This window comes from Pseudophryne corroboree, chromosome 4 (genome assembly GCF_028390025.1).
Source record: "Pseudophryne corroboree isolate aPseCor3 chromosome 4, aPseCor3.hap2, whole genome shotgun sequence".
Classification (NCBI taxonomy): domain Eukaryota; kingdom Metazoa; phylum Chordata; class Amphibia; order Anura; family Myobatrachidae; genus Pseudophryne; species Pseudophryne corroboree.
Genome location: NC_086447.1, coordinates 41305791 through 41322413, shown reverse-complemented (window position 1 = coordinate 41322413; position 16623 = coordinate 41305791). Strand labels below are relative to the sequence as shown.

Below are 16623 nucleotides of genomic sequence, written 5' to 3'. Positions count from 1 at the left end.
TGATAATCAAAGTACCCCTCCTACAACAAGGAAAGGGGTATTATTCCACACTATATTGTGGTACTGAAGCCAGACGGCTCGGTGAGACCTATTCTAAATCTGAAATATTTGAACACTTACATACAAAGGTTCAAATCAAGATGGAGTCACTCAGAGCAGTGATAGCGAACCAGGAAGAAGGGGACTATATGGTGTCCCGGGACATCAAGGATGCTTACCTCCATGTCCCAATTTGCCCTTCTCACCAAGGGTACCTCAGGTTCGTGGTACAAAACTGTCACTATCAGTTTCAGACGCTGCCGTTTGGATTGTCCACGGCACCCCGGGTCTTTACCAAGGTAATGGCCGAAATGATGATTCTTCTTCAAAGAAAAGGCGTCTTAATTATCCCTTACTTGGACGATCTCCTGATAAGGGCAAGGTCCAGAGAACAGTTGAAGGTCGGAGTAGCACTATCTCAAGTAGTTCTACGACAGCACGGGTGGATTCTGAATATTCCAAAATCGCAGCTGTCTCCGACGACACGTCTGCTGTTCCTAGGGATGATTCTGGACACTGTCCAGAAAAAGGTGTTTCTCCCGGAGGAGAAAGCCAGGGAGTTATCCGAGCTAGTCAGGAACCTCCTAAAACCAGGAAAAGTGTCAGTGCATCATTGCACAAGGGTCCTGGGAAAATTGGTGGCTTCTTACGAAGCGATTCCATTCGGCAGATTTCACGCAAGAACTTTTCAGTGGGATCTGCTGGAAAAATGGTCCGGATCGCATCTTCAGATGCATCAGCGGATAACCCTGTCTCCAAGGACAAGGGTGTCTCTTCTGTGGTGGCTGCAGAGTGCTCATCTACTAAAGGGCCACAGATTCGGCATTCAGGACTGGGTCCTGGTGACCACGGATGCCAGCCTGAAAGGCTGGGGAGCAGTCACACAAGGAAAAAATTTCCAGGGAGTGTGATCAAGTCTGGAGACTTCTCTCCACATAAATATACTGGAGCTAAGAGCAATTTACAATGCTCTAAGCTTAGCAAGACCTCTGCTTCAAGGTCAGCCGGTATTGATCCAGTGGGACAACATCACGGCAGTCGCCCACGTAAACAGACAGGGCGGCACAAGAAGCAGGAGGGCAATGGCAGAAAATGCAAGGATTCTTCGCTGGGCGGAAAATCATGTGATAGCACTGTCAGCAGTGTTCATTCTGGGAGTGGACAACTGGGAAGCAGACTTCCTCAGCACGACCTCCACCCGGGAGAGTGGGGACTTCATCGGGAAGTCTTCCACATGATTGTGAACCGTTGGGAAAGACCAAAGGTGGACACGATGGCGTCCCGCCTGAACAAAAAACTGGACAGGTATTGCGCCAGGTCAAGAGACCCTCAGGCAATAGCTGTGGACGTTCTGGTAACACCGTGGGTGTACCAGTCGGTGTATGTGTTCCCTCCTCTGCTTCTCATACCTAAGGTACTGAGAATTATAAGACGTAGAGGAGTAAGAACTATACTCGTGGCTCCGGATTGGCCAAGAAGGACTTGGTACCCGGATCTTCAAGAGATGCTCACAGAGGACTCATGGCCTCTGCCGCTAAGAAGGGACTTGCTTCAGCAAGTACCAGGTCTGTTCCAAGACTTACCGCGGCTGCGTTTGACGGCATGGCGGTGGAACGCCGGATCCTAAGGGAAAAAGGCATTCCGGAAGAGGTCATTCCTACCCTGGTCAAAGCCAGGAAGGAGGTGACCGCACAACATTCACCACATGTGGCGAAAATATGTTGCGTTGTGTGAGTCCAGGAAGGCCCCACGAAGAAATTTCAACTCGGTCGATTCCTGCATTTCCTGCAAACAGGAGTGTCTATGGGCCTCAAATTGGGGTCCATTAAGGTTCAAATTTCGGCCCTGTCAATTTTCTTCCAGAAAGAATTGGCTTCAGTTCCTGATGTCCAGAAGTTTGTCAAGGGAGTATTGCATATACAACCCCCTTTTTGTGCCTCCAGTGGCACTGTGGGATCTCAAGGTAGTTCTGGGATTCCTCAAATCACATTTAAACCGCTCAAATCTGTGGATTTGAAATATCTCACATGAAAAGTGACCATGCTGTTGGCCCTGGCCTCGGCCAGGCGAGTGTCAGAATTGGCGGCTTTGTCTCACAAAAGCCATATCTGATTGTCCATTCAGACAGGGCAGAGCTGCGGACTCGTCCCCAGTTTCTCCCTAAGGTGGTGTCAGCGTTTCACCTGAACCAGCTTATTGTGGTACCTGCGGCTACTAGGGACTTGGAGGACTCCAAGTTGCTAGATGTTGTCAGGGCCCTGAAAATATAGGTTTCCAGGACGGCTGGAGTCAGGAAAACTGACTTGCTGTTATCCTGTATGCACCCAACAAACTGGGTGCTCTTGCTTCTAAGCAGACGATTGCTCGTTGGATTTGTAGCACATTTCAACTTGCACATTCTGTGGCAGGCCTGCCACAGCCTAAATCTGTCAAGGCCCATTCCACAAGGAAGGTGGGCTCATCCTGGGCGGCTGCCCGAGGGGTCTCGGCATTACAACTCTGCCGAGCAGCTACGTGGTCGGGGGAGAACACGTTTGTAAAATTCTACAAATTTGATACCCTGGCTAAAGAGGACCTGGAGTTCTCTCATTCGGTGCTGCAGAGTCATCCGCACTCTCCCGCCCGTTTGGGAGCTTTGGTATAATCCCCATGGTCCTGACGGAGTCCCCAGCATCCACTAGGACGTCAGAGAAAATAAGATTTTACTTACCGATAAATCTATTTCTCGTAGTCCGTAGTGGATGCTGGGCGCCCATCCCAAGTGCGGATTGTCTGCAATACTTGTACATAGTTATTGTTACAAAAAAATCGGGTTGTTATTGTTGTGAGCCGTCTGTTCAGAGGCTCCTACGTTTGTCATACTGTTAACTGGGTTCAGATCACAAGTTGTACGGTGTGATTGGTGTGGCTGGTATGAGTCTTACCCGGGATTCAAAATCCTTCCTTATTGTGTACGCTCGTCCGGGCACAGTATCCTAACTGAGGCTTGGAGGAGGGTCATAGGGGGAGGAGCCAGTGCACACCACCTGATCCTAAAGCTTTATTTTTGTGCCCTGTCTCCTGCGGAGCCGCTAATCCCCATGGTCCTGACGGAGTCCCCAGCATCCACTACGGACTACGAGAAATAGATTTATCGGTAAGTAAAATCTTATTTTTTTATATCATTATCATCCAGTCTATATTAGCAGCAGACGCAGTACGGTAGTCCTTGGCTGTAGCTACCTCTGTGTCGGCAGTCGCTCGTCCATCCATAATTGTATACCACCTACCTGTGGTGTTTTTTTTTTCTATCTTCTTGATACTAGTAGCTTACTTTAGGAGTCTGCAGTGCTGACAGTGTCCAGCAGGTCCGTCATTATATAATATATACCTGTCCGGCTGCAGTAGTGATATATATATATTTTTTATATCATTATCATCCAGTCTATATTAGCAGCAGACGCAGTACGGTAGTCCACGGCTGTAGCTACCTCTGTGTCGGCAGTCGCTCGTCCATCCATAAGTATACTAGTATCCATCCATCTCCATTGTTTACCTGAGGTGCCTTTTAGTTGTGCCTATTAAAATATGGAGAACAAAAATGTTGAGGTTCCAAAAATAGGGAAAGATCAAGATCGACTTCCACCTCGTGCTGAAGCTGCTGCCACTAGTCATGGCCGAGACGATGAAATGCCATCAAAGTCGTCTGCCAAGGCCGATGCCCAATGTCATAGTACAGAGCATGTAAAATCCAAAACACCAAATATCAGTAAAAAAAGGACTCAAAAATCTAAAATAAAATTGTCGGAGGAGAAGCGTAAACTTGCCAATATGCCATTTACCACACGGAGTGGCAAGGAACGGCTGAGGCCCTGGCCTATGTTCATGGCTAGTGGTTCAGCTTCACATGAGGATGGAAGCACTCAGCCTCTCGCTAGAAAAATGAAAAGACTCAAGCTGGCAAAAGCACAGCAAAGAACTGTGCGTTTTTCGAAATCACAAATCCACAAGGAGAGTCCAATTGTGTCGTTTGCGATGCCTGACCTTCCCAACACTGGACGTGAAGAGCATGCGCCTTCCACCATTTGCACGCCCCCTGCAAGTGCTGGAAGGAGCACCCGCAGTCCAGTTCCTGATAGTCAGATTGAAGATGTCAGTGTTGAAGTACACCAGGATGAGGAGGATATGGGTGTTGCTGGCGCTGGGGAGGAAATTGACCAGGAGGATTCTGATGGTGAGGTGGTTTGTTTAAGTCAGGCACCCGGGGAGACACCTGTTGTCCGTGGGAGGAATAGGGCCATTGACATGCCTGGTGAAAATACCAAAAAAATCAGCTCTTCGGTGTGGAAGTATTTCAACAGAAATGCGGACAACATTTGTCAAGCCGTGTGTTGCCTTTGTCAAGCTGTAATAAGTAGGGGTAAGGACATTAACCACCTCGGAACATCCTCCCTTATACGTCACCTGCAGCGCATTCATCATAAGTCAGTGACAAGTTCAAAAACTTTGGGCGACAGCGGAAGCAGTCCACTGACCAGTAAATCCCTTCCTCTTGTAACCAAGCTCACGCAAACCACCCCACCAACTCCCTCAGTGTCAATTTCCTCCTTCCCCAGGAATGCCAATAGTCCTGCAGGCCATGTCACTGGCAATTCTGACGAGTCCTCTCCTGCCTGGGATTCCTCCGATGCATCCTTGCGTGTAACGCCTACTGCTGCTGGCGCTGCTGTTGTTGCTGCTGGGAGTCGATGGTCATCCCAGAGGGGAAGTCGTACTCGTAAGACCACTTTTACTACTTCCACCAAGCAATTGACTGTCCAACAGTCCTTTGCGAGGAAGATGAAATATCACAGCAGTCATCCTGCTGCAAAGCGGAAAACTGAGGCCTTGGCATCCTGGGCGGTGAGAAACGTGGTTCCGGTATCCATCATTACTGCAGAGCCAACTAGAGACTTGTTGGAGGTACTGTGTCCCCGGTACCAAATACCATCTAGGTTCCATTTCTCTAGGCAGGCGATACCGAAAATGTACACAGACCTCAGAAAAAGACTCACCAGTGTCCTAAAAAATGCAGTTGTACCCAATGTCCACTTAACCACGGACATGTGGACAAGTGGAGCAGGGCAGGCTCAGGACTATATGACTGTGACAGCCCACTGGGTAGATGTATGGACTCCCGCCGCAAGAACAGCAGCGGCGGCACCAGTAGCAGCATCTCGCAAACGCCAACTCTTTCCTAGGCAGGCTACGCTTTGTATCACCGCATTCCAGAATACGCACACAGCTAAAAACCTCTTACGGCAACTGAGGAAGATCATCGCAGAATGGCTTACCCCAATTGGACTCTCCTGTGGATTTGTGGCATCGGACAACGCCAGCAATATTGTGTGTGCATTAAATATGGGCAAATTCCAGCACGTCCCATGTTTTGCACATACCTTGAATTTGGTGGTGCAGAATTATTTAAAAAACGAGAGGGGCGTGCAAGAGATGCTGTCGGTGGCCAGAAGAATTGCGGGACACTTTCGGCGTACAGGCACCACGTACAGAAGACTGGAGCACCACCAAAAACGCCTGAACCTGCCCTGCCATCATCTGAAGCAAGAAGTGGTAACGAGGTGGAATTCAACCCTCTATATGCTTCAGAGGTTGGAGGAGCAGCAAAAGGCCATTCAAGCCTATACAACTGAGCACGATATAGGAGGTGGAATGCACCTGTCTCAAGCGCAGTGGAGAATGATTTCAACGTTGTGCAAGGTTCTGCAACCTTTTGAACTTGCCACACGTGAAGTCAGTTCAGACACTGCCACCCTGAGTCAGGTCATTCCCCTCATCAGGCTTTTGCAGAAGAAGCTGGAGACATTGAAGGATTAGCTAACACAGAGCGATTCCGCTAGGCATGTGGGACTTGTGGATGGAGCCCTTAATTCGCTTAACAAGGATTCACGGGTGGTCAATCTGTTGAAATCAGAGCACTACATTTTGTCCACCGTGCTCGATCCTAGATTTAAAACCTACCTTGGATCTCTCTTTCCGGCAGACACAAGTCTGCTGGGGTTCAAAGAACTGCTGGTGACAAAATTGTCAAGTCAAGCGGAACGCAACCTGTCAACATCTCCTCCTTCACATTCTCCCGCAACTGGGGGTGCGAGGAAAAGGCTCAGAATTCCGAGCCCACCCGCTGGCGGTGATGCAGGGCAGTCTGGAGCGACTGCTGATGCTGACATCTGGTCCGGACTGAAGGACCTGACAACGATTACGGACATGTCGTCTACTGTCACTGCATATGATTCTCTCCCCATTGAAAGAATGGTGGAGGATTATATGAGTGACCGCATCCAAGTAGGCACGTCAGACAGTCCGTACTTATACTGGCAGGAAAAAGAGGCAATTTGGAGGCCCTTGCACAAACTGGCTTTATTCTACCTAAGTTGCCCTCCCACAAGTGTGTACTCCGAAAGAGTGTTTAGTGCCGCCGCTCACCTTGTCAGCAATCGGCGTACGAGGTTACATCCAGAAAATGTGGAGAAGATGATGTTCATTAAAATGAATTATAATCAATTCCTCCGTGGAGACATTGACCAGCAGCAATTGCCTCCACAAAGTACACAGGGAGCTGAGATGGTGGATTCCAGTGGGGACGAATTGATAATCTGTGAGGAGGGGGATGTACACGGTGATATATCGGAGGATGATGATGAGGTGGACATCTTGCCTCTGTAGAGCCAGTTTGTGCAAGGAGAGATTAATTGCTTCTTTTTTGGTGGGGGTCCAAACCAACCCATCATTTCAGTCACAGTCGTGTGGCAGACCCTGTCACTGAAATGATGGGTTGGTTAAAGTGTGCATGTCCTGTTTATACAACATAAGGGTGGGTGGGAGGGCCCAAGGACAATTCCATCTTGCACCTCTTTTTTCTTTCATTTTTCTTTGCGTCATGTGCTGTTTGGGGAGTAGTTTTTGGAAGGGCCATCCTGCGTGACACTGCAGTGCCACTCCTAGATAGGCCAGGTGTTTGTGTCGGCCACTTGGGTCGCTTATCTTAGTCACACAGCTACCTCATTGCGCCTCTTTTTTTCTTTGCGTCATGTGCTGTTTGGGGAGTGTTTTTTGGAAGGGCCATCCTGCGTGACACTGCAGTGCCACTCCTAGATGGGCCAGGTGTTTGTGTCGGCCACTTGGGTCGCTTATCTTAGTCACACAGCTACCTCATTGCGCCTCTTTTTTTCTTTGCGTCATGTGCTGTTTGGGGGGTGTTTTTTGGAAGGGCCATCCTGCGTGATACTGCAGTGCCACTCCTAGATGGGCCAGGTGTTTGTGTCGGCCACTTGGGTCGCTTATCTTAGTCACACAGCTACCTCATTGCGCCTCTTTTTTTCTTTGCGTCATGTGCTGTTTGGGGAGTAGTTTTTTGAAGGGCCATCCTGCGTGACACTGCAGTGCCACTCCTAGATGGGCCAGGTGTTTGTGTCGGCCACTTGGGTCGCTGAGCTTAGTCATCCAGCGACCTCGGTGCAAATTTTAGGACTAAAAATAATATTGTGAGGTGTGAGGTGTTCAGAATAGACTGAAAATGAGTGGAAATTATGGTTATTGAGGTTAATAATACTTTGGGATCAAAATGACCCCCAAATTCTATGATTTAAGCTGTTTTTTAGGGTTTTTTTGAAAAAAACACCCGAATCCAAAACACACCCGAATCCGACAAAAAAAATTCGGTGAGGTTTTGCCAAAACGCGTTCGAACCCAAAACACGGCCGCGGAACCGAACCCAAAACCAAAACACAAAACCCGAAAAATTTCCGGTGCTCATCACTAGGCTGTATGTAATACCTGGCACCAGTGCTGTATGTAATACCTGGCACCAGTGCTGTATATAATACCTGGGACTGGTGCTGTATGTAATACCTGGCACCAGTGCTGTATATAATACCTGGCACTGATGCTGTATGTAATACCTGGCACCAGTGCTGTATGTAATACCTGGGACTGGTGCTGTATATAATACCTGGCACCAGTCCTGTATATAATACCTGGGACTGGTGCTATATATAATACCTAGAACTGGTGCTGTATATAATACCTGGGACTGGTGCTGTATACGATACCTGGGACTGGTGTTGTATATAATACCTGGGACTGGTGATGTATGTAATACCTGGGACTGGTGCTGTATATAATACCTGGGACTGGTGCTATATATAATACCTGGCACCAGTGCTGTATATAATACCTGGGACTGGTGCTGTATAAAATACCCATGACTGGTGCTGTATATAATACCTGGGACTGGTGCTGTATGTAATACCTGGAACTGGTGCTGTATGTAATACCTGGCACCAGTGCTGTATGTAATACCTGGGACTGGTGCTGTATATAATACCTGGAACTGGTGCTGTATATAATACCTGGGACTGGTGCTGTATATAATACCTGGGACTGGTGCTGTATATAACACCTGGGACTGGTGCTTACCTTTCATCAGTGCTGTTTATAATACCTGGGACTGGTGCTGTATATAATACCTGGGACTGGTGCTATATATAATACCTGGCACCAGTGCTGTATATAATAATACCTGGGACTGGTTCTGTATATAATACCCGTGACTGGTGCTGTATATAATACCTGGGACTGGTGCTGTATATAATACCTGGGACTGGTGCTGTATATAATACCTGGGACTGGTGCTGTATATAATACCTGGGACTGGTGCTGTATATAATACCTGGGACTGGTGCTGTATATAATACCTGGGACTGGTGCTGTATATAATACCTGGGACTGGTGCTGTATATAATACCTGGGACAGGTGCTGTATATAATACCCGTGACTGGTGCTGTATATAATACCTGGGACTGGTGCTGTTTATAATACCTGGGACTGGTGCTGTATATAATACCTGTGACTGGTGCTGTGTATAATACCTGGGACTGGTGCTGTATATAATACCTGGGACTGGTGCTGTATATAATACCTGGGACTGGTGCTGTATATAATACCTGGGACTGGTGCTGTATATAATACCTGGGACTGGTGCTGTATATAATACCTGGGACTGGTGCTGTACATAATACCTGGGACTGGTGCTGTATATAATAGCTGGGGCTGTTGCTTTACATAATACCTATGTACTGCTGAGATAAGTTTGTGTAACAGCAGAGGAATCCCAGTAAATCTTCCAGTGCTGGACATTATAATGGTGTGTGTAGATTGAGACCCAGGCCGCATGGCCAAGATGGCGGCTGTGGCACTGAGGGGGTTAACCTCTTGGGCTGTAGTGCCACTTTCATGTGAACTATCAAATTACATGTACTGTAAATGTTTAATACAATGTTTTACATGTTATATGTGCTGTGCGCAGTTGGAGAATTATGGGAACGCATGTATAACTGCCTGGACTTTGCACTTATAGGAAGGTATTTTGTTTCAGAAGGCTTTGACATTTGGGGGGTATTTATCAAAGCTTGGAAAGAGATAAACTTACGAGAGATAAAGTACCAACCAATCAATCGGCTCCTGTTATTTTTTAAACACAGGCTGTAACATGTAAGGTAGAAGCTGATTGTTCTGGGACAGTCTCACACAGTACTGTATAGGTCATTGGTGCGGCCCCATCTGGAATACTGTGTCCAGTTCTGGAGACCATATCTCCAGAAGGATATAAATACATTAGTGACTGTACAAAGAAGGGCAACTAAAATGGTGCATGTCCTACATCACAAAACTTACCCAGAAAGGCTAAAAGATCTTAACATGTATAGTTTGGGGGAGAGAAGGAAAAGGGGGGACATGATAGAAACTTTCAAATATACCAAAGATCTTAACAAAGTCCAGGAGGGAAACATTCTCCAAATGAAGAGAAGTATTAGAACTCGAGGACATGCACTGAGACTGGAGGGGGGAGGTTCAGGGGAAATTTAAGGAAAAATTACTTCACAGAAAGGGTAGTGGATAAGTGGAATAGCCTCCCATCAGAGGTGGTAGAGGCTAAGACTGTAGGGCAATTTAAACATGCTTGGGATAGGCATATGAATATCCTTACAAAGAAATAAGGATCAAAAAGGGTTGAGATTACCTAAAGGATAAAAAAGGGGGCAGACTAGATGGGCCAAGGGCGGGATTTACTAAAGGGAAAATGCGGTAAAACCCCCGTTTTACCGCATTTTCATATGTACTAACTCCCGACCGCCGCGTTTTCGCCTCATAGGGTATCGCCATCTTTTTATGGCGATACCCTATAGAAGCCTATGGGATTCTTGCCGCCGCCGCCGCCGCCCCGTGCCGCATCCCGCCACCACCCCGCGCCGCTCACGACGACCCCCCCTTCCCCCCGGCATACCTGAGATGCTGCCGGTGCAGCCCCCCTCCTCCTTCTCCCCCGCATCACAGCCTTGTCTCCTACCGGCTGCAGGGGGGAGGAGGAGGAGCCTGGGGACTCCCTGCACAGGTCACCTCCCGAGTCTGGGAGGTGACGGAGACCCCCCTGACCCCCGACGACCCCCACAGACCCCGGCAGACATCATTGCGGGGGGCCTCCTATACTGCATTGCGATACTAATCGCATATGTTAGTACATATGCGATTAGTATCGCTGCGGTAGGCGGCGAGAGGCGACGATGGCTTATAGTAAATCCCGCCCCAAGTGGTTCTTCTCTGCCGTCAAATTCCATGTTTCTATGTACAGTAATTGTCCTGGCACCAGAAAGGGGGGGGGGGGGGGGGGGGGGTTGGAGATGAATGAACAAGCCCTTTCTTTGAAAGCTCTCCCAATAAGAGCTGTCCTCCACGATCCCCGGCGGCTCCCTGACTTCCGGGTTTCGGCCCCCACGGAGTCATTCTGCGCATGTGCAGAATGACGGGGCTGGCCGCGGGCATGCTGGGAGGGATCCGCTGCGGAGGGAAGCCCATAGCACAAGCTGGCGATCCCCTCCGCGGCGCTGACCCGGCGGCCGGGGCTTTGTACATTAGGAAAATGCGGTAAACAGGGATTTACCGAATTTTTAGCTTAGTACATCCCACCCCTATTTTGAGATAGTGTGATTGGTTAAGGGTAAGTTTAACCCTTGTGGTACTGTGTGTAAGAATGGGATACAAAGAGGGCATGTGAGCCCTTTGTGTGTGTGTATATCCTTTTGAACATCAAGGAGAGTACTTCTGATGATATCTGAATGCCGTGAATAGTCCCTAGCACCTTTAGCGATGGGACTTTGTCTTTTTAAAGACATTTGAGCAATAAACATCTTGCCTCTAAGACGACTGTTGTGTCCTGTGACCACCAGATTAGTGCAAATGTTTCTCCCTTCTCTGGCTGTTCTGTACTGAGCCAGTGTCTTCACACTCACGCCCTCTGCAAGCTACCCACTGATCCAGAAGTAGTCGGTTCCAGGTGGCAGTATAGGAGCCGGGGTGGAAGTAAGCGGTTCCAAGTGCCTCTGTAGGAGCTTGGTGGTGGCAGCTAGTTACCTGTCCACTGCGCAGTGGGTGGAGTCAGTAACAGGCTGTTACTGACGGTAAGAAGGAATCTTTAATATTATAAATCACTGTTGGCGCGAGGTCACCCGGTCACAGTGTGTAATACTAGTCCTGTATGACAATATAACATGTAACGTTCTTATCTATAGGTGGGTGGCCTGTCCTGCGCCTCCCTGTATAATGTCACATGTAGCAGTGTTCTGGGTGTGTGTAGCTGGCACTGCCAGGGGTACTCACCTTTGTGTTGTGTTGCTGCCCCCAGGAATGAAGATGATGTGGACGATTATAACAGTGAAGACGAAATGGGAGAGGGTGATAATAACAGCCAGTGCTCCCTACTGTCCAGGTAGCGGGCCTGTGGTGATCTGCATGGGGTGCTGTGCTGCTGTGTCTCCTGTGTGCTGTGTCTCCTGTGTGCTGTGTCTATACAATGTGTGGCCTCTATCCTGCTACCGACCACAATCCTCCCTCCCATTATATACCAGTGCCGTACACTGTACTAGGGGATCCGGTCTGAAGATTGACAGTATCTAGGTCGACAATGTTTAGGTCGACCACTATAGATCGACAGTCACTAGGTCGACATGGATGGAAGGTCGACAGGGTTTCTAGGTCGACATGTGCTAGGTCGACAGGTCTAAAGGTCGACATGAGTTTTTCAAATTTTTTTTCTTTTTTTGCATTTTTTCATACTTAACGATCCACGTGGACTACGATTGGAACGGTAATCTGTGCCGAGCGAAGCGGTAGCAGAGCAAAGGCACCATGCCCGAAGCATGGCGAGCGAAGCGGGCCATGCGAGGGGACGCGGTGCACTAATTTGGGATCCCGGTCACTCTACGAAGAAAACGAAAAAAAAAAAATATCCTCATGTCGACCTTTAGACCTGTCGACCTAGCACATGTCGACCTAGAAACCCTGTCGACCTTCCATCCATGTCGACCTAGTGACTGTCGACCTATAGTGGTCGACCTAAAGTTAAACATTGTCGACCTAGATACTGTCGATTTGATGAACCACACCCGTGTACTAGGTCCCCCACAGCAGAAGCGTCAGGTAGTGTCTGGGTGTGCAGTGCGGAGCTGAGGGGCCCGCACGCTCCGCACACCCTGCAGCCATTATGGATAAAGATGGCGGTACTCACTCGCCTATTTACCCCATTATTCATAAAACGATGCAGAAGCAGCAGTGTCTCCATAGTTATATATATTCCCATTATGTACTAGTAGCCAAAAAGCTCATTAGCGCTGCAGACCACGGCCTCCATTACTATCGATGGGAACTACGGTCTAACCCCTATGTCCCAAACTCCAAAGAGCTTTGCATTGGTTTACGTCATCTTCATACGGCGTAAAAACTGTATTACGATCCCGCGCGCGCTGCCTCCGCCCCGGCTCCGGAAACAACAGAACCAGAGTCCCCAGGGGAGAATGTGAGAGACTCCTCCGACGTGCCGGGGATGTAACTCACATCGCTACCGCTGCCCCTGCTTGCTACACATAGGGGGTAATTCTGAGTTGATCGCAGCAGGATTTTTGTTAGCAGTTGGGCAAAACCATGTGCACTGCAGGGGAGGCAGATATAACATGTGCAGAGAGAGTTAGATTTGGGTGGGTTATTTTGTTTCTGTGCAGGGTAAATACTGACTGCTTTATTTTTACACTGCAAATTAGATTGCAGATTGAACACACCACACCCAAATCTAAGAGATGTCATTGACATGTGAGATGAACTAGATAGTACACCGATCTAGCAAGGATTGACTTGCCTGCACAGTCTATCTTTTCTTGCGATGCCGACCTGGCGGGACCACGCATCGGGATCGCAAGGTGACTTTTACCTTGCGATCTGCACTAACTTTTCTTACGATTTTGACTATATAGTCAAAATCTTAAGAAAAAATCTCACCGTGTGTACACACCCTAACTCTCTCTGCACATGTTAAATTTGCCTCCCCTGCAGTGCACATGGTTTTGCCCAACTGCTAACAAAAATCCTGCTGCGATCAACTCAGAATTACCCCCATAGTACATAGCGGGGACATTTTTGTAAAAAATTAAAAAAGTCAGTACCATGTAATGCCGTTAGAAAAGAAAATGTGGCCTATGCTACTATACTAGGGGTAGGAACTTCTGCTCTGCCACAGCTATACTGTTAGTGTCTGCTAAAACTGCGGCAAGGTATGCTGGGATGTGTAGTTCCACAGCAGCTGGGGTGCGTCTACATGTTGCAGGCCGCTGGGCTGCTACTGTATATCCTACAAGACAGTTGCAGCTCACAAATTATACCGGCTGCACTTGTTGTCATCTGCCACTGGAGGGAGCTAGAGATTTATAGCCTACAGGTGTGTCTTTACCTGCACCACTTATTAGCTACAGGTACATGCAGTAGATCAGTTGAAATGGCAAGCTTCCATCCATGGTAATATCACCTGTTCAGCTTCTGTCAATGGCTAAACTTCTCCTGACGGACAAACAGGCAGCCGCCATTACCTGCAGGGAACTTACAGATCAATGATCTGTGTAGCGCTCAGCTATATCTGTCGCCATCACTCATGGCGCAGATAGATCACACACAGAATAAGCACAGCAGCGACTTTCCGTGTGGGTATTCATAACTGAGCTATGTATCTGACCACCGAGATAGAGTTGCCCCTCGTCTCCTTATTATATTCTCTCATGAGGCCGTATTCAGCAAAAATCTCCATATTGTCCATATTATTATCAGGCAATAACTGCGCAATATTTTTCCCCCCCACTTTTTTTAACGTAGCTATTCAGCAAAAAAAACGTGCACGCCATTCCTGCGAAGGTCTAGAAGGCTTTGTTTTCAGAAATCCAAAAACAAAACCTTCTCTTTTTGGTTCTGCGGGAAAATTAACGTTTCGATACTTGCTGAATAGCGTAACGCATTAAGGGCCTAATTCAGTCCCTGTCGCAAGTGTGCAAAAATCGCTATGGAGCGATTTCTGCACATGCGCGTACACCCCTACTTGTGCAAGGTCCTAAACTGCGTTCTCTCCAGAATGCGGTTTAAGACCTGGTGGTAAATTTACTAAGATGGGATTTCTATTTAAGATGGGGATGTTGCCCAGAGCAACCAATCAGATTTTATTTCTCATTTATCTAGGACCTTCTAGAAGATAATACCTGGAATCTGACTGGTTGCTATGGGCAACATCCCATCTTAAATAGAACTCCCATCTTAGTAAATTTACCCCCTGGATGGGAGGCGGGAACGGGGCATTGATGCTGCATTTTGTGGGAGTCGACGCTCCGTTTAAGGGGCTCGGTCCGGACAACGGAGGCATGTAAAGACCGTTGCTGGGACGGGTCGCCGCGGCTGCGTGACGTCACACGCAGCCACTGCGACCCTTAACATGGCGGATAGAAATCTGTCTTTGCAGCTAGGCTGAGTAGGCAGACAGATACACGAACCATGTAAAAGCATCATCGCCGTACAATGCTTTTTCATGTCTGCTGGTGGGGGGGCTGGATACGGCGTGACTTCCCCAGTGCCGGGTGTCCCCCCACATGTCTCAGAAGTTGATCGTATATGTGCTTTGTTTCCGCACATCTATGATCAGGTCTGAATGGAGAAGATAATTGCGTTCTCTCCTCCGTTAACCCTTTGCTGAATAGAACACTAATTTCTGAATTTTTATCATGAAAATAAACGTCCTGAATAGCGCGCCGTGCTGCGTAAAGTACAGGCCCCGCCATGGTCCGCTGCCTTTATGACCCTGTGGTACAGTACATGCTGCAGTTCTGTCACTGTATAATGACGGCCCTGCTTCCTCTCCAGCCCCGGAACGAGCCGCAGATCTCCCACATTATATAACCCTGACACCTGTCAGACACGTTACATTTCATATCAATGGCAGGATGACGCGTCTGCCGACAGCTATGTCACACTCCGAGGGCGCAGACAAAACTCTTCATTAAGGTTGTGAAAAGCCCCTAATTGGGATGAGAGGAATGATTACTCTTACCGCTGACAGACGCCACGCACTTGTAACATTTCTGCTGAATTATATAAACTGGTAATTCTGCAGAAAAAGATTTGGAAGGGAAATTATCCCATGTCTGGTTTCTGTTCCGCAGAACGCCGGTAATTCCGTCTCTGGGAGTCGCCGCGTTATATAATAACACACACACACAGAGCCGCATTGGTCATTGCCGCTTGCGAGACATTGGATAAATGGCCTCCGGTTGTTCCAGACACTTTTTACCTCCTGAAATTGCCCCCTGTCATTGTCACTGCCTATTCTTGTATCCTGGGGCAGTTTACACATTCATGTTTATTTTTCTGTATCCAGTGCGTAACAATTGGGGGCCCCCGTCTGCCATGTTACCTGTAACTTAGGGCCACTGGTGGAGCCAATAACACTGTCAGCTATCAGTGCTTCATGGAGCAGGAATGAACAGGTCCCTGAGCTGAGGGTTGCAGTGCACTCACCTACCAGCAGAACTGGGGGCTCCAGATAACGGGGTAAGGGATCCCCCCCAATTCTAATCGAGGTGACCTGGCCTGAACTTGCCCAAAAATAGGACGTGCCGCTTAGTCATGGGCAGGTGAATCTCTGCCTGATGAAAACTGGCATCCAATTATTTGTTTCTAATAATTCCCCTTTGTACTGTAATAATGGAATATATCTATGGCATGCCAGCTTGGCGATTCTACCTTTTTGCTGCATGTTGTGCTGTGCACATTGGGGTGTGATGGGATGGATTGGGATAATATGGCATTATATAAAGCGGGCGATCATTAATGTGTGACAGGAGAGATCTACAGTATGACTGCGAACTCCGGACTCCGGGTTATTTTTATTAAACACATACAAATGTTTGCTTAATCATGTGTTTTATTAAAGATAGAACAGCTGTCAGCGTTTCGCGGTTGCTACGGGACACAGCACCTGTCCTATATTGTCATCACTAGTCCCCCCGGTCACACAGATTAGATTGCCTCACATTTAGGAAACAGCAGTTTGTTATTTTCCTTCTGAGATTTTATCCGACCTGTTATCGCTGAACGAATAACCAGCTCAAAGGTCATGCTAGCACTTGTAGTTCCACCACAACTTTAGCATAGCAAGTATATAAGAAGTGCATGCAAGTGTCTGTCCT

At 48.0% G+C, this 16623-nt stretch overlaps 1 protein-coding gene across 23 annotated transcripts in view; it reads left to right on the top strand.

The window, feature by feature from the left end:
- The window catches only part of OTOF (otoferlin), a 516469-nt gene that overhangs the window by 219949 nt on the left and 279897 nt on the right, over positions 1 to 16623 (top strand). For 15 of the 23 annotated variants that reach the window (XM_063914989.1, XM_063914990.1, XM_063914986.1 and 12 more), the window contains exon 6: positions 11757 to 11840. The exons of the other annotated variants lie outside the window; for them this stretch is intronic. In XM_063914989.1, coding sequence (XP_063771059.1) covers positions 11757 to 11840 — 84 coding nt within the window. The remainder of the gene's footprint in view (positions 1 to 11756; positions 11841 to 16623) is intronic. 23 annotated transcript variants of the gene reach the window in all.